Genomic DNA, 17,209 nt, shown 5'->3' on the forward strand with positions numbered 1-17,209 from the left:
GGAGTATCACCTCCAGGAATCCTTCTGGATCATCTCCACCCCAGTCCTCACCGCGCCCCCTGGCGGGGCCCAGCGCCCCCCCTTGGGCTCTCCCAGCGCTGAGGCATCCTCAGGGAACCAGGCCTCACAGCACCGGGCTTGTGAGGGCCTCCCCACCATTCTTCCCCCTGACTGTGCCGCGAACCCCGATGGCCAGGACCCGCCGTCCCCTCAGGTCTCGGCGTAAACGACCACTCGGGGGAGGTCTGTTAAGTGAACGAATCAGGAGCCCCTATGGACCTTGCAGAGGAGGCGTTCGGGGCGCCCCGTGGGTCCTAAGGCGGGGCTTCTCCGGGCCGCTCCCCCGGGCCCCGGCTCCCCCTGCCCCTGGCTCCCGCGGGCTGAGAAGTAGTGACAACTCCGAACCCCCTCGCCAGGCAGCGACGCGGGCCGCCTCCGCCCCTCCGCGCGCCGCCTCCGCCCCTCCCTCCCCCACCCCTTCCTCCCGCTCTTTGTCTCCCCGGCGCCCTGCCTCCCCGCCACGCACCCCCCGCATCGCCCCTTGCGAGGGACCCGGGAGAACCCCAGCCCACCCGACGCGACGCGCAACGGCCTGCCAGGCTGGGGGCCCGCGTCTGGAGGGCCGGGCGAGCGGGCGGGGAGGTGGCGCTCGCTCGCGCTCGCTCTCTCTCTCCCTCTCTCTCTCTCTCTCTCTCTCTCTCTCTCTCTCTCTCTCACGCGCGCGCGCACACTCACACACACACTCACTCACACACACACACACACACACACACACACACACACACACACACACACACACACACACACACTCACGCACTCGCACGGAGCATCCTCCCATTAGGTCTCCCGGCCCAGCCCCGCCCGCGCCTCCAGCTCGCTGCATACCTTCTCCAGCTCTCCCGCACGCCCCCCCTCCCCCCCTCCAGCTCCGGGACCCTCCCCACCGACCCCCAGCCCGCTCCTGGGATGGAGCGGGTCCAGCCGGCCCGGAGCCCCCCGCGGCCGGGGTGACCGCCCCCGCCCCTCTCCCGCCCGGCCACCGCCCGGAGCACCATGGGCCCGGAGGGTTCCTCAGGCGCCGGACGCTGAAGAAGATGACTGATGCTGGAGGTGAGGGCCTGGGCCCCAAGGACCCCGAGGCGGACGGGGAAGCGGAGTCGGGTGGTCGGTCACTCGGGCTCGCGGTGGGACCCCGAGTGGGGTTGGATGGAGTGAGCGACAAGGGCCTTTCTTCCTTTATCCCTAAGGGGGCCGCGCGGAGCTCGGGAGCTGGGCTGTCAGGGGAGGGGACGGAGATGGGATTTGTGTCCCTAATCCTCTCCCTCCTGCCCGCCGTCCGGATAAATTAATTTTAAAAACTGGTGTGGAAGGAGGGGGAGAGGGCTTAACTCTTTCTGGCCCGACGCGGAGTTGGACCGATGGATTGGAAAGAAACTAGCCGAGAGGCTCTGACGGGGGCGTAGGGGCCCTGGGAGTGCAGTGGGTGCCCTGCCCTCCACCCCACGCCTTTCCGGCGGCACCTGGGCGGGGGGGGGGGGGGGGGCGACGCTTGCCGACGCCCTAAGCCCGGGCCTGTGCGAGAGGGGCTGGGCTCGCTCTAGCTGCACAGCTGCCTTCCCCTTCCTCCCCTCCCGGCCATTCCTTCCCAGCTTTTCCCAGTTGCACTTCTCTTTGGTCCCTTTCGGCTCCTCCAGGGCTTCTCTCCTCTGGTCTTCCCCACGGGGGCTGCCCCTCTCCTGGCAGCAGATTCTCATCTCTTCCCTCCCTCCTTGGGCCTCGCTCAGGGCTGCTGGGGGCCCTCTCCACTGCTGCTTCCCCTAGCCCGCTCTGCCGTAGCGCTTCGGGCTCTTTCTTCCCTCTCTCTTTGGGCTCCCTGGATTGACATTGCCCCCCCATCCCCCAACCTGTCTGTTTCTACTACCCATTCTCTCTCCAGGGCTGTGCCCCTCTCTTTCTTTTTCTCCTTCCCTTGGGTCCCAGGAAGCTTGGAGCTCACCTGTCTCACTTTCTCCCAGAGAAGGGTCAAAGGTCATATAGGTGCTCCTCTTGGGGGGAATTGGAAGGAGTGGCCCAGGAGAGAGCCCAGGCTGTGTGCAGAGGGACAGGTTCATTTCCGCCCTGTGGCAGTTACCTCTGTGTGTGTGTGTGTGTGTGTGTGTGTGTGTGTGTGTGTGTGTAGGAGTGTGATGGCTCAGTTTTGGAATGAGGGGGTCGGGTGGGAGGGGCCTGCTGATTCCTGGATGTCCTGCTTCCCAGAGTAAGGAGGGTCCCCCATACACACCCCAGGGCGTTCGTTGTTGAAGGAAGGAAAAGAAAGCAGTTTGTGCTGAATCAGGATGGATGGGGCGCAGGTGTGAGCTGGAAGCAGACGGTGCTTGAAAGAGAACTTTCACCAGAGGATCTCCACCCTGGCCTGGGACCTTGAATGAAGAACACATGGGATCTCCATGTCAGGTAGTCTAAGAGAGGTGGCACCACAGCTGCCTTCGGGGAGCCTCCATTCTTATATTTAAAAACAAAATTTTTTCCCTTTCTTTTTTAATCCACACTCAAGGATATGTTTGTTTGCTTATTGATTTTAGAGAGGAAGGGAGAGAGAGAAAGAAACATCAATTGGTTGCCTCCGGTAGGCACCGGGCCAGGGATTGAGTCTGAAACCTGGATATGTGCCCTGATCAGGAATTGAACCTATGACCTTTCGGTGCACGGCACAACGCTCCAACCAACTGAGCCACACCACCCAGGGCTCCGTTCTCTTTAGAGAGTCCCCTAGTCCGGTGGGGAATACTTCCCCTCCTCAGGGAGCTTCCATTCTGATGCAGGGGAGATATGACCCAGTTAGGGAATCGATGAAGTATGAAAAATTCCTCATTTCCCAGTGGTTGCAGAAGGGTGGATTTAGAAATCATGTAGACAAATGGGAGGAGGGAGGGCTATCTAGGACAGCTTTCTGGAGGAGGTGGCAGCTGAGTCCTGGTCAGATGAAGCTTTGTGAGTGAATGAGGAAATCTGGTTTATTCTTAGGGGCAGACTCCCTTCCCATCTGGTTCTTCAGGGCAGGAAGAGAGGTCCTAAAACTTCTTTGCTACTGGCACCCAGAGTTCAAGAATGGCAGGAGGGTTCTTGGAGGGCCCATGTCCCTTCTGTTACCTCATTTCCTGTTTTCAGCCTCAAGCATCCATAGAGCCTGCTTCTCCCAGTTCTAGCCAGTATGGGCCAGCTACCTTCCCTCTACCTTCCTCCCCTCAGTGTCCTTTCCTCATGAACACCCTCCAAAAATGCAGATCATCACCCAGGATAGGGCTGGGGGGCAGGAGACCAGGGTCAAGGTTGAGTTCTGCCAATTATCTCTTGCATCTCAGTTTTCCCATCTGTAAAGTGGGGATATTAAGAATCCCAAGCCTGGCTATCTGTGAGATAATGTCTATGTAATAACAGGACAGTTGGAAAAGACCCCAGCAGGCATGTGCCCTAGCTTTCTTACACCTACCAAATACATGGTCTAGCCCAGTGACCTGCCCTTCTCATGCAGACCTGAGTGTTGGAAGTAAGTGGGGATCATGTCCCAGCAATGCAGTGTGCCCCCGCCCCTGAGCTTCCTCACTCTCCCTTCATCCAGTACTCCTCTGCCACTCTGACACCCAGATCTTGGTTTTGGCTGCTGCAATCCTCTATCTGCTAGGAAGCCTGCCTCAATTGTTTCAGCTGCATATACTCTGCTCCCCAACTTCCCTCCTTGCTTCCCACCAAAACACAAAAACAACCCCCCACCCATCCACACTTTTTCCCAGAACATGCTTGATGCATCATAGGTTTGGCTGTCCACTGTTGTGCTGTGAGTACTCATACCCTATGGCATCTGTGAGTTTGTCTAGAACTGTGAGTTTGTCCAGAACAGTGGCTCTGCTGCTAATGGATTCAGCTTCCTGAACAGCTCGTGTTCAGGAAAGCAGGTGGTGAGCGCACCAGTGATGGGGGTAGAGGAGGCAGGACTGGGTGATGGGTGGGAAAATGGATGGGTGGATGGTATGAACTGATGGATGCAAAGATGGATGGATGGATGGATGGATGGATGGATGGATGGATGGATGGATGTGCAAGTAAATGGATGGATAAATAGGGAGGTAGACGGATGGATAGATGGAAGAACTTGAGTTCTGGTCCTGATATTGCCATTAAATTGTTATGTGATCTTAGGTTATTCTCTGGTTTCTTTATTTGTAAAATGTGAGGATTGGATTTAATCATCTCCAAGATTTCTCCCAGATTTTCAGTTGGACAATTTATGATGATTAAAAGTTTTTCGGGAAGGCTAATGATGGAAAGGCCCAAGAGAGTGAAGGCCCAAGAAAAGTTCAGTGACCTGGATGGAGGCACACAGCAAATCAGCGGGGACCATGACCGCAGGACTCAGCCTGTGTATACACCCTGGACCTGCTTCTGCCTCCTGCCCCATCCATCACAATCTGGGCTACAGTTCAGATAACTTCTCTTCCAGGGGCCAGAGGAAGAGTTCTGAGGGAAAGTGTGGTGCCAGAAGCCAGGAGCAGGTAGCCATTGGCACCTCCCTGGCCTCCACCAATCTAAACCGCTTACTCACGGTCTTTTTCTCTCTCTCTCCAGCTCTCTTGAGTCATGGCTTCTTCAAAGCTCCGAGAACCTGCTGATGAGGTTTTTGGTAAGTTCTGTTTGGCTCTATCTAGCCAAGGCCACCTGGCACTTGGGGTGGGGAGGAGGCAGGAGTTCCTTGGGGACTTTAGTGTGTGTGTGTATGTTGTGGTCTTATTAAGTGCTGTCTCATGCCAGGTACTAGGCTAGCACCCCCCTCTCACACATACTGTCTCACTGAATCCTCACAATAATGCTAAGAAGTGTGCCCATTTTACAGACAAGGAGCCGAGGACACTGAATGCTGGACTGACTTGCTTTAAAGATCAGATGGCAAGTTAGTGTCAGAGCTGGGACTCCAGACTGCCTAACTCCCTGCTCTCAGTCACTGTACTGTGCACCTGTGTCCCCCAGCACAGGTGACACACAATGCTTTTAAGGTGCATAAATAAGGGATCTCACTCTGCACAGATGTGCATGGAAATCAAATGTATAACACACACACTCAGCCACAGTACACACCAGGGTGCATGCACACACCTGCCTGTGCCAGCATTTACACCCTGCAGCCTTCCTATTGTGTGGATTGGAGAAAGATGACCAGGCAGGGCAGAGTTCCCAGCATACAGTGGGGTGGAAAGGCTGTTTCCCAGCTGGATTCGGTGCAGGAGTCAGTGAGCAAAAGAACATGGAGGAACATGGAGGAGAGATGGAGACAGAAGCGCCTGAAGCCTGTAACATGTGTGCAGTTTTCATAACTCACATTGGTGTGCATGACCTTGAGGGGCTCCTGAGTGTGGAAGGGCATAGGGCCTCCCAACTTCCCCTCCTCTGCCGTCTCCTCATTCCTACCTTCCTTCCCTTTCCTCCTCCCCCTCCCCTGCTCACCTCATTCACCCCTGCCACCTCCAGTGCCCTGGCAATGCCAGGGGCTGCTGCTGAATGCTGCTGAATGCTGCTTTCCACTCGCCCTCCCTGGGGTCTGTGCACTGGAGGGTTTGCCTCTGGGACTCCCCCAGCCTTAAACTGCCGCTGGGCCTCAGACTTGGAGCTGCTCCATCTCCACCCAGGCCTGGGCTCACCTCTGGCCTGACAGATGAGCTCCCTTTCTGAGGCTTTTCATTCTCTACTCCCTCTCCTCCATCCCAATCCTTTCTTTGTTCCTTCCCCCGGACCTGCTGAGGTGGCGGCCAGCCCATCAGCTTCTTGGTGCGAAAGGCAATTAAATATTCAAGACTCCCCACTGCCCTGGGCCAGAGTAACTCCTAGCAGGAGAGTTGGGAGGAGAGGATCTGGAGGGAGGGATGGAAGTAGGTGAGGGGAGCCTGTTAAACTAAGGGACTGGAGGAGAGACTGGCCCCACCTTGCTCCCTCGATCCTCCAAGGTAAAATGACCATGGTCCCCATGTGGCCGAGAGTCAGGAGCAAAAGGCCCTTCTCCTTGCCCTCCTCTTCCTCCCCATGCATATGCATGTATGTGAGCGTGTGTAACACGGACATGTACAAACTATTTTATTGTGGGGAATCAAAGTAAAGACCACTGTACTCCATCATGTCATTCAGGGTGGCTGGGCACCAGCTGAGTCCCAGCACCCTCAGAGTGGCTAGAGCACTGGCCTGGGAGCCAGGAGACCTGGATGCTATGACCTCTGCATCCTGGGTCAAACCTTTCCTCTCCCAGCCTCAGTTTCCCCACCTGTTAAATGAGGGTTTGGACTCAAAGGTAACTCCCATCTAGGTCTCAGAGGAGGTATAGTGGGCTTGGTAGTTACAAACTGAACTTTTGGAGCCAGGCTGCCTGTAACCTCGGCCAGCTCTTCAGCCCTATTAAGGCTGCCTGGGGATTCCCAGAGTCTCTTCCTCATAGGGTTGTGGGGAGGTTTAAATGAGCTAGTAATTGTGAAGCACTTAGACTGGTGCCCAGCACAGTGAAAGCTCAGTATTAGCTCTTATTATCCTGTCTTCAGTCCTCAGTCCTCACTGCTTCCAGGAAATGCCTGGAGATTGCCTGTCAGGGGCCAGCTCCCTCCCCAGCTCAGCCCAGGGCCTGCAAACACCAGAAGTGAAGGAGGGGTGGCTCAGGGACTAGACCGGTGGTATCACACCTGGAGTCCAAGATAGCAGTCTCTTGGCAGAACCTCTCCCTTCTCCAAGCTGCTACCAGTTGCTCCAGGACAAATGCCTCTCTGGTCCACCCTCCCCCTTCAGCCAGGCCAGTGTCTTCTCCTTGCAGGCCGCACTGGTGCCTGCTGAGCCCCAGACACTCCAAGCCCATGACCATACAATCCCCTCTTCTTCTTTCTACAACCTTGACTCTTTATTGTGACCCACACCTCAGCCTGGCTACCTCATCTAAAACAGTAGCCCCCCAGTCACTGCCCATCTTCATCTATTTGACAAATACTAGAGCTTCAAACCCATGCCAGGCTCTGTTCCAGGCCCTGGGGAGACAGCACTGAACAAGCCAGACAAAGCCACTGCCATTGTGGGCAATTGCTTGTCGGTGACCCTCACCAGCACCTATGTGTAACTGGAGTCCATCTCTGCCTAGCTCTGCACCAGTCCATGGAAGTGTGACTTTGCCTCAACATGTCAAACACCTACTGAGCACCTACCCTCTGCCAGGCCCCGCACCAGGCTCTCAGGGTACACGGTGGACAGTCAAAGGTGTCACCTTCTGCTGGCAGGGACACTCATTCCCAACCAGATCATAGTGGCAGGCCCGAAGAGGGATGGCTATCCAGAGTGGGTGGAGATGATGAGGTAATGTGTTGGAGTTGAGGGCCAGACAAGGGAGCTGAGGGTGATGGAGCGGAGAGAGCAGCGGGAGCGCAGGGAGGGAGGTGGGAAACTAAGGCAGAGGTGGGCACCGGGTGCCAGTGAAAGCGGTTTCATACAGTTCCTGCTACCACCACCACCAGCTGGTGCCTGTGAGCACTTACCAAGTTATAGGCGTTATGGGGAAGCACTTCCTGTGAATAATCTTATTTAGTGCTCACAGCAGCCCTCTAAGGAAGATACTTCTGTTATGACCCCATTTTACAGATGAGGAAGCTGTTAGCTAAATGTAACTTGTTCAGGGCCACCCAGCCAGCAAGTGGCAGGATAGGATTCAGCCTGGGCCACCTGGCTCCAGGGGCTCTTAACCAAGGTGTTCATATCAGAGCAGGTGCAGAGGAGGGAATGTGGGCAACACGGGAGAGTGTGGGGTGGGCCTCTGGGGACTTGAATGGAGGGCTGAGGGGCATGGACTTTATGTTGGGACAACACTCCCCACCCCTCACCCCTGACCTTCTGCTTGGGGTTTCTAAAGCAGAGGAGTATGGGACACAGTCAGAAATGTGCTTTAGGAAATTTCTTCTAGCTAATGGAAAGTGGGTGGGGAGGCAGAACAGAGCCTGGCACACATTAGGAGCAGGGAACTAAAATGGACAAATGCTGAGGCCATGTTCTGGGACGATAGGGGTGGGGGTGGGGGGGTGGAGGGTGAGGTGGGAGGAGGGCAGCTGGGGAAGGCCTGAGCCAAGGCAATTCAGTCCTGTTGGAAAGGAGAGGCCAGGTTCCAGGGGTGTGAGGAGGCAAATCTATTCTTTTAATATTTACTAACCACTATATACCAGGTATCATTCTATGCCTGTGTCAGAGCAATAAACAAAATAGTAACATCTGCCCTCCTGGAGCTGGCATGGAGGCAGCGTGGAGCGTGGAGACAGACAGCAAACTAAATAAGTAAAACATAGTGTGCTAGGGAATGATACATGATATAGGAAAAGATAGTGCAGAGGGTCTGGGAGTATTTAAATTGGGTAGTTGGGGAAGCCCTCGGTGAAAGTATTTAAGCAAAGACCTGAAGGAAGTGAGGGAAGAACCAGGCAGAAATCTGTGGCTGGAGCCTGCAGGACAGGAAGAGAAAGTGCAAAGGCCCTGAAGTGCAGGGTAGTCTTGCAGGAGGAAGAGCAGGAGGCCTGGACGGCTGGAGTGGAGGGAGGGAGAGCGAGAGAAGCAGAAGCTCAGACTGCCTCTCAGAGGGCAGCTGGACTCAGTCTGGAGGGCCACTGGGAGACTTTGGTTCTTACTGTGTGAGGTGGAAATCACTGGAGGGTTCTGAGCAGAGGACTGACACTGGCTGACATGCTTTATCAGGATCACTCTGGCGACTGTGTTGAAAATAGACTGTGAATGGGAAAAGGAGGAGGGAATGCCAGCTGGGAGGCAAGGGGCAATGGTGACCTGGGGGGGGGATTCTCTTTCGTCTCCCCTCTCCTTCCCTCCTCTCCCCTCCTCTCCCCTCCTCTTCTGCACACTCTTCACTCCCCTTTTCTTCCCATACACATACATGTATGTGAGTGTGTGTAACACAGACACATACAAACTCTATTTTATGGTGGGAAATCAAAAGTGGAGAGACTAGCACTGCGCTCCCCATTAGACGCATGCACTGGTCACTCAGCCTCCACCATCGCCAGCTCATGGATTAGTCTTGCTCCATTTATATCCCTTTGCTCTCTCCACTCCTCTTCCCCTGGATTATTTTGAACCTAATCCAAAACATCTTGTCATTTCACCATAAATATTTCATTATGTCTAGATATATGTCAGAAGTAGAGCTAATAGGAACTGTGTGGATGGATCGGTTTGTAGGGTGGGAGGGAGACAGGGTGACTCCAGGGTTTGGTCTGAGCAGTTGGAAGGAGGAAGCTGCCATTTGCTGAGCTGGGCAGACTGGGAGGAGCAGCTTGGGGGCAGGGAGTCCAGTTTTGACATGCACACTGAAGATGGCCATTGGGCATCCACGTGGAGATGTCAAGTAGGCAGCTGGACACATGAATGGCCAACTGGGCCTGGGGCTGAGGGGGCAGGGCAGCTTGGAGCTGTCTGGATGGGGTGACCAGGTGGAGGATGAGGCCACTCACTGAGCCAGGGAACAGAGAAGAGGCCAGTCTGAGGCACGGTGGTGGGTTTGTTTTGATATGACAAGTGCCCTGGCACATGCTGAGGTGCCCAGGCTTGGAATTCAGGGGAGGGGCCAGGCTGGAAATAGACATAGGTGGTCAAGCCAGGAGAGCCACTGGGGTGTCTCCAGAAACGAGAAAGAGGAGCAGCAACACAGAACGGGCATGGGTGATGGGACGGGGGTCCCAGAGATCATTGGGGCTGGAGTGGGGAAGAAAGGTCTTAATCCACCCTGAAGTCTCAGAAGAACTTTTTCTTCTTAGAGACATCAGTGCCAAGGTCAGGGACTGGGAGACACTGCAGAGTGAGGGCTTCATTCTCAGGTGGAGCAAATGGAAAATGAAACTCAAAGCAACAGGGCTTATGCGTGATCCACTGGGTTTGCCAACTCTTCTCCCAGGTCCTCATCCAGGACCTCGTCCTGGACCACAGACCCCAGGACAGGAGACACAGGCTTCAGGGGACTGTGGGTTTTCCTCCCTGCCACTGTCACTGCCACTGGCTTGTGTGTATGTGTCGGGCGGGGGGGGGGGGGGGGGGGGTTGTGCGGTGCAGGGATCCCTCTGCTCCAGTTCAACTGAGAGCCCTCTAGATGCTCAATAGTACTGTCCCTGAGCATGGCACATCAAGCCAGTGTCCCCAGTGGAGCCATTCTCTGGAGCCAGACTAGCCAGGCTCAAATCCTAGACCATTGCTAGACGGTGGCTTCAATCAAGAGACTTAACCTCTTTGAGCCTCATTTGTTCAGCTCTAAAATGTGTATAACTATCCCTAGCCTGGCGCATACTAGGCACTTCTCCAGCGATTGCCATTGTTACCGTGATCTCTCCAGCCTCATCCCCCAGCCCTTCCCTCCACAAACATACCCTCCAGTTGCCTGGAGGTGCCCCCTTTGCCCTGCTTCCCTGCTTCCCAGCATTGCATATACCAGTCTTGCCAACCTCCTCTCTCATAAACGCCAACCCAGATCTTGAGACCCAGCTTTGGCGTGTCCTCCTCTGACCCATCCAAACAGGGCAGTCCTGTCCCCCTCTGTGCCTGTGAGAGGTTCCATTACACTGCTGTATCTATGTGCTGACATGTCTGGTTCCCCTGGAGAGTGTGAGAGACCCTGGTTCCCATCTCATCTGCACTCCCAGTGCCTGGCACTTGGAAACATTCATTGAATGTCTGGGGTGTGAGCGCAGGTGGACACATGAGGGTGGGCCTCTGGGCTTGCTGTCCTCATGCGTCTGGTCTCTGCCCCCTTCACCCGGTTCGCAGACCTAGACTTGGCTGTGCCAGAGACGGTCAGACTGGACAGCAGTTTACACAAAGCCCGGGCCCAACTGCTGGCCAAGGGCCGTAGACATCGGCCTTCCCGCTCCAGGCTTCGGGACAGTGCCAGCTCTGCGGAGGATGGTGAAGGCTCCGATGGGCCCGGAGGCAAGGTTGGGGCAACCCACCCAATCACACATACCCCACCCACCCTTCTTGCCCCTGGAAGGTCCCTCCAACCCCTCTTCCCAGGAGACCACAGCCCCCAGGCTTCTGACATGATAATGCTCACACACTTTAGCTGCCTTCACTTCTGGCTCATTTCATCCTTTCAAGAAAGAGATTGTCATCTCCATCTTACAGATGAGAAAACTGAGGCTCAGAGGTTCCCTAACAAAGTCACACAGTAATTGAAGGAGGTGGGATCCAACCCCAGCCTATGTGACTGAAAGCCTGTTTCCCACCTCTCTCACTGCCCAGCCACCCCTCCGCCCCGCATGGGGAAACCCTCCCTCCAGGCCCCCGAGAGACCCAGGAGTCCAGGCTCCATGCCTCAGAGGCTCCGGTGCAGTTTCCTGGGTGAACCTGGCTCCCAGCCCCTCCGGGGAGCGGGGAGGAGGGATGGCGGTGAGCAGCTGCCCTCTCCCGCAGGTGACCGACGGCTGCGGGAGCCCCCTGCACCGGCTGCGCTCGCCTTTGCACTCGGGCCCAGGGTCTCCGGCCGTGGGCTCTTTCTGCCTGGAGCCTCCGGGGTTGCGGCGCAGCCTGGATGAGGACGAGCCGCCACCGTCGCCGCTCACCCGCTACCGGCCCCTGCACAACGCCGCTTCGCACGAGGGCCTGGCCGCAGCCTCCTGCTCGCCGCCGCGCTCCGCGCCCTCCTCCGACAGCTCGCCCAGCTTCGTGCGCCGCCACCTGCGCGCAGAGCCGCACAGCGAAGGTGAGCCGGCCCGCGCGGCTCCCCCTGCTGGCGCGCGCGGGGACCGCAGCGCTACCGAGGCGCAGGGCTGGACCTAGGGACAGGGTGGCTTGGGGGGAGTTGAGGGGTACTAACACCACGCTTCATTCATTCATCTGAGAGCCTACGATGTGCCAGGCACTGCTGGGCACTCGGCACACAAGCGAGCAATCAGATGCAGTTCTCATCTTCCTGGGGCTTGTAGTTTCAGGGAGAAATAATGAAATAATTCCTTATAGTCTAGGGGGAAGCAATCAAATCATCCCTTCATTAAATGTATACTTACAAGCCGTAACAAGTGCTATGTGAGAAACGTGCACGGTGGTGGGAGAGTATATATAAGGTGACAGGACCTAGTTGGGAGCATCCTGGAAGGCTTCTCTGAGGAAGTGACATGTGGTGCAAGATTGGAAGGCTGGTTAGAAGTTGGCCAAGATAAAATGAGCAGTAAACAGTAGTGGTCCCTGCCTTTTCAGAGTGGTTTGTGGTTTGCATGAGGCTTTCATAAACATCCCATTAGGTTCCATGAAACAGTCAAGTGTAATTATTCCCATATTCAAGATGAAGGAAGCTCAGAAAGTTAAAGTGACTTTTCCTAGGTCACACAGCTAGTGAAGGGCACCAGAGCCAGGCTGCATGATCCTAAGTCAGGAGAATTTCTACCACCTCACACTGGCAGCTGAAGGAGACAGACAGGCCACCACACAGGCTATTTTCTCCCCCCTTCCCCAAAAGATGACAGCCGGGATGCCAGCCCACCTGAGCCCGCCAGCCCCACCATCGGCCTGGACAAGAAGACTCGCCGGAAGTTCCTGGACCTGGGGTAAGGGGAGGAGGGGCCAGAACGAAAGGCTTGGAGCTGATGGGGCACAGGGTAGCACAGTGGGCAGCACTCCCCACTCCCCCTTCTTTCCCCATAGGGTCACCTTACGCCGAGCATCTACTAGCAAGAGCCGGAAAGATAAGGGCAGCAACCGCCTGTCCATGGGCAGCAGGTAAGAGGTACCCACTGCGCCTCAGCCACAGATTCTGCCCATAATTCCCTGAGGGTCCGGCTCTTCCTGCGGTGCCCACACCCATGCGGGGTGCTCTCTCCACAGGGAGTCGGTGGAAGGGTCCAGCAGGTCAGGGGGCTCCCCGTTCCTGCCCTTTTCCTGGTTCACGGACAGTGGCAAAGGCTCAGCGTCCTCCGGCAGCACCACCTCCCCTGCCTGCTCCCCTAAACATGAGAGCTTCAGCCCTAAGAAGTCAGCTTCTCAGGTAAATCCATGTCCTTCTTGCCCCCGTACTGGCCCTTGAGCTCAGGTGACGTGAGGGCATACTCCACCCTGGCTCAGGCCGGGATCCTAGCGTCCGTTTGCCCTTCATAGAGCCATTCAGTGACTCATTCATTCATCCATCTTTGAGTTTGTGCATTCACTTGTTCACTCATTCATATTCCGAGTAGTTAATTTGCTCATTCATTCATTGCTTCATCCATTCAACACACATCGCTGAACGCTGTGAGTCCCCTAGCATATACCCATTCCTGCTAACTTTCCTGCCTGACGCAGCTCTAGCCCCATGTCCTGTCTTAGGAGCTGGGCGACCTGCATCGAGGGGGTGGTTTGGGGGATACGGAGATGGATAGGATCTCAGCCTAGCTTGTGCTCACAAAGCGCACAACCCTGTGGGAGAAGTGAGGCCAAGTAACAGAAGCAACAGTGAGCATCTGCTTATGTCCACACAGCACTCTATAAAGTTGCAAAGCATGTTTGCGCTTTATGCTCACGAAGGCTCAGTGAGGTAGGGAAGGCAGGCATGCCCACCCCCATTGTACAGATGACCAAATGAGGCCCAGGAGAGAAGGGACTTGCCCACAGGCACACGTGGACTGACTCGCCAGGCTCTACCCCCAGCCCAGCGTTTGTTCTATGGTTCTGTTCCTTATTTGCAGCTGGGGTAGAGGAGAAGATCAGAAAGCTAGGAATTTAGGGGGGAAGGGGTCTCTTCTCACCTGAGACTTCCTTCTTTCTTCCTTCCCAGCATGCCCTCCATTTCTTCCTTCCCTTGTGCTGGGCCCTGGGAGTACCACAGTGAACAGACACAGCCCAGGCCCTCACAGAGTTCACAGGCTAGTGAGGACAAGGACCACTAATCAGGCACTTATCAGCCAAGGCACCAGAGGCCATGGTGGGGAAGCAGAAGGCAGGGACACCTGACACAGCGTAGGGGAATCCCTGTAGGAAGTGCTGACTTAGTCAGAGACCTCCTTCATTCCTGCTAACTATTCTGCCTGGCTCAGTTCTAGCCCCATGTCCTCAGAGGCCTCAGATTCTGATACTTCTCAGGAATCACCATGTCATATGTGCCTGCCCAGCTCGTGCTCATGCATAGGGTGCACTGAGCAGCTCCTGGTGCCTAATCTAGGACTTCATCTCCATCCAGATGGGGGTGGGTGGGCTGGGGAGACTCCCTTGGGCTGGGGGCAAGCTTTCTCCTCAGTGGCATGCACTCCCTCCATCTAGGAATCCACCCTGAGTGATGACTCCACACCCCCCAGCAGCAGCCCCAAGATCCCGAGTGGTTCCCGGCAGGAGGCCAAGTGTTCCTACCCCTACCACACGCTGTCCCAGTCTTCAGATGAGGTGAGCAGGCCCTGGCCTCTGACTATGCCTGGTGTGCAGCCACAGGCCACAGCTTCCCCCCTTACTCTCCTTGGTCTCCACCCCAGTTCCTGGATGAACCTCTCCCCACCATCCACCACTGGACCAGTCAGCAGGTGGGCCAGTGGCTGCACAGCCTCAACCTGGAGCAGTATGCTGCTGAATTTGCTGCACGGCAGGTGGACGGCCCGCAGCTACTGCAGCTGGATGGAAGCAAACTGAAGGTGGGTCAGAGTAAAAGGGCCCTTACCCAGAGGAGTCTGAGGCAAACTTCAAGGATTGGGATCCCCTCATCCTGACCTTGTCACTCCCTTGAGGCCCATGCCCTAACCTCTTACCTCTAGGTAGGGTCCTTGGCCTAATCTCTGTACTCTAGCATGGGTTCTCAGTCTGACTTGAAACTCAAACCCAGTTCTTCAGTTTGACCTTCAATCTCCAGACCTTGACCTCTAGGACTTCATATCATCTGACTCTTGACTCTGATGAGTCTCCTGGTATCATGGGAAGCAGGCCTCTCCCCTGATCACCTTGTCTGATTCTGTCTTGGAAGTGAGTGGTAATGGGGTGGATCAGCAGGGGCCTCTGATCTCTGTACTGGGAGATTTCTGGTCTGTTTCCACCTCCCCACTGAGTTGCTTGGGGAAAGGGTGGAGAGGAGAGTCCCCCAGGAAGTCTCCAGCAGAGAGGGGCCTCACCAACTGACCAGTTGTGTGACCTTGGGCAAGTTACTCCCCATCTCTGGGCATCAGGGTGATGCCCCGGCTGAAATTCTGAGTGGAAGAGTGGGAGCCAAGGATTATGGGAAGTGGAGGACAGCAGGTGGGGTGGTGGTAAAGGGCCTAGTACTCTCTACCCTCATCTCTTCCAACTACACCCATTCCGAATTCTTGCCCAAGGATTCTGATCTACTGGCAGGTCTGGGAGGTGGAGGCTACACTTCAAAGAGGACAGGTTGTGTTCCAGAGAGGGTACAACTGAGCACAAAGAACTTGGAGTGGTTCTGGGGGCCCTTTCCCTCACCCTCTGATTCCTCCCCCAGAGCCTGGGGCTCAGCAGCTCGCAGGACCGGGCCCTGGTGAAGCGGAAGGTGAAGGAGCTGGCAGCGGCTGCGGAGAAGGAGCGCAAGGCCCAGGAGAAGGCTGCCCGGCAGCGTGAGAAGCTCCGGCGCAGGGAGCAGGAGGCCAAGAAGAGCTAGAGGAGAGTGAGGCAGGCATGGCACCCAGGCACGGGCAGCCACCGGGCACGGCAGGCACAGGTCTCCCCAGGGAAGCAGAGCCTGGGCGCCAAGCTTGGGCTGGCCTGTCCCCACGCTCTCAGGGGGTACATGCCCCCTCACCTTGTCCCTCTGTCTGGATCAAGATCCCCCAGAAAGGGAGAACCCAGGGAGAGGGCCCAGTAATAAATGGATTTCAAGGACTCATTTGGCACAGAGTTCCTGGGGGAGATGGCAGATTATGGGGAGAGGGCAGAGAGGCCAGGGCTGAAGCCAGTCTGGGAGCCTGGAGGTACCTGGGTTAGTCTGACCCTCTGTCCTCAGGCCACAGTGGGCCTGGGGCTGGCAGTGAGCTAGCATGCCTCCAGAGGCCCTGACATGGGCCCAGGGTCTCAGGGCTCAAAGAGGTGGCTGAGCATCTCGGCAGGTGTAGGTGGATGGAGTTGTTCCTCTCTAGCTCTCCAAGGTGGCTGTGTGTGGGGGAAGCTCTGTTCTGTTCCCAGGGGGGCCAGTGGGCACCGCAACAAGCTGCACTCAGGGTAGACTCCCAGTCTACCTGTTCAACAGGAGAGCAGAGGAAGCAGCATGGTTGTCCCATGTGGTCCTTGCAGGACTTCAGGAGAAGGAAGGATGAAACCCTCCTTCTTTTCCCCTTCCCTGTCCTGTGGTTCCAATGATGAGATGACATCCCCACAAGTCTGCCCCTCCTGGGGCCGTAAGGCCGACACCTTGGCCTGCTCTCTAAGGCAGGCCCACTTCTCCTCCTGCTGCCCTCTAGAGCACCTGAGCCCTCCCTAGGGACAGAACAAACTTAGGAGCTGGTAGAAACAGAGGACACCCCCTACCAATGCCTATGTGGGACTGAACTGGAGAATCCTTACCCTAGCCAGGCAGAGGCAAGTCTGGGTCCCCTGGCAGCTGCTAGAATGGAAGGGTCAGCCCTCCCCTATCTGCCCAGGTCCCCAATGGGCCTCAGTGAGCCCCAGAACTGGAAGACAGTGCCAACTCTGACTACGAGGAGGGGTGGGGCGAGCCCTACCCCCATGGGGATGGAGTGTATCCCAGTAGCCCACAGATGGCATCTGTCCTTGTAGGGAGGGAGCATTTGGGGCTATAAAACTAGCCCAGCTTCTGGGGCACTGGCCAGAGTTACCAATGGGGCCATGGGGCCTCTGATTAGAAGCCCCCTCTACCTCCTCCCATCTGCCTAGAGTGGTGGATGGGACCCAGTGCATGCCTACTCCGCTCATTCCTGCCCAGGGCCCGTGGTTTGAGGGCCACCCCTGGCCCTGGGACCCAGCCCTTTGCTCTTCTTTGCTGTCTGTGCTGGGAGAGGGGCTTCAGAGGGAAACTGAGATATGGGGGCAATGGCACCACCTGGGCCCGGTGGAGGAGCTAGCTGGTGGGGAGGTTGAAAGGCACCCAGGTCCTTGAAACTATCAGGAGCTGTATGGGTGCCCACCTGCATGTGAAGGGGGAGGCAGTACTCAATTTATTTCAATAAACACTTATGATGTGCCAGTGATCTTTCTGCCTTCCTAGTTGGGGGGTGGCCTGGGTCAGGCAGCTGTGCTG

The 17,209-nt window shown here is 56.3% G+C and overlaps 1 protein-coding gene across 5 annotated transcripts; it reads left to right on the forward strand.

Annotated features, from left to right (window-relative positions):
* Nucleotides 1–744: 744 nt before the first annotated feature.
* Nucleotides 745–17,159, forward strand: SAMD14 (sterile alpha motif domain containing 14). 5 transcript variants are annotated; one of them, XM_081160933.1, is made up of 10 exons: nucleotides 745–1,110; nucleotides 4,624–4,678; nucleotides 10,825–10,991; nucleotides 11,470–11,758; nucleotides 12,512–12,599; nucleotides 12,697–12,771; nucleotides 12,877–13,036; nucleotides 14,284–14,403; nucleotides 14,490–14,645; nucleotides 15,461–17,159. In XM_081160933.1, exons 2-10 carry the CDS (start codon nucleotides 4,636–4,638, stop codon nucleotides 15,614–15,616), a joined length of 1,254 nt encoding a protein of 417 aa, XP_081017059.1. In that variant the 5' UTR covers nucleotides 745–1,110; nucleotides 4,624–4,635; the 3' UTR covers nucleotides 15,617–17,159. The 5 variants fall into 5 exon arrangements, with proteins under 5 accessions (XP_081017059.1, XP_081017062.1, XP_081017060.1 ...); XM_081160936.1 differs by lacking the exon at nucleotides 10,825–10,991 and having other exon boundaries at nucleotides 964–1,110; XM_081160934.1 differs by lacking the exons at nucleotides 745–1,110; nucleotides 10,825–10,991 and adding an exon at nucleotides 2,342–2,454.
* The last annotated feature ends 50 nt before the right edge of the window (nucleotides 17,160–17,209 follow it).

The sequence above is a fragment of the Miniopterus schreibersii genome (assembly GCF_964146895.1).
Source record: "Miniopterus schreibersii genome assembly, chromosome: 16".
NCBI classification, from domain to species: Eukaryota; Metazoa; Chordata; class Mammalia; order Chiroptera; family Miniopteridae; genus Miniopterus; species Miniopterus schreibersii.

Excerpts from the sequence above, each read along its gene's own strand:
- SAMD14 (XM_081160933.1), top strand. The coding sequence starts at position 4,636 with ATGGCTTCTTCAAAGCTCCGAGAACCTGCTGATGAGGTTTTTG. Across the intron at positions 11,759-12,511 it reads CGCAGAGCCGCACAGCGAAG|ATGACAGCCGGGATGCCAGC; the intron begins GTGAGCCGGCCC and ends CTTCCCCAAAAG. Across the intron at positions 14,646-15,460 it reads TGGATGGAAGCAAACTGAAG|AGCCTGGGGCTCAGCAGCTC; the intron begins GTGGGTCAGAGT and ends TTCCTCCCCCAG.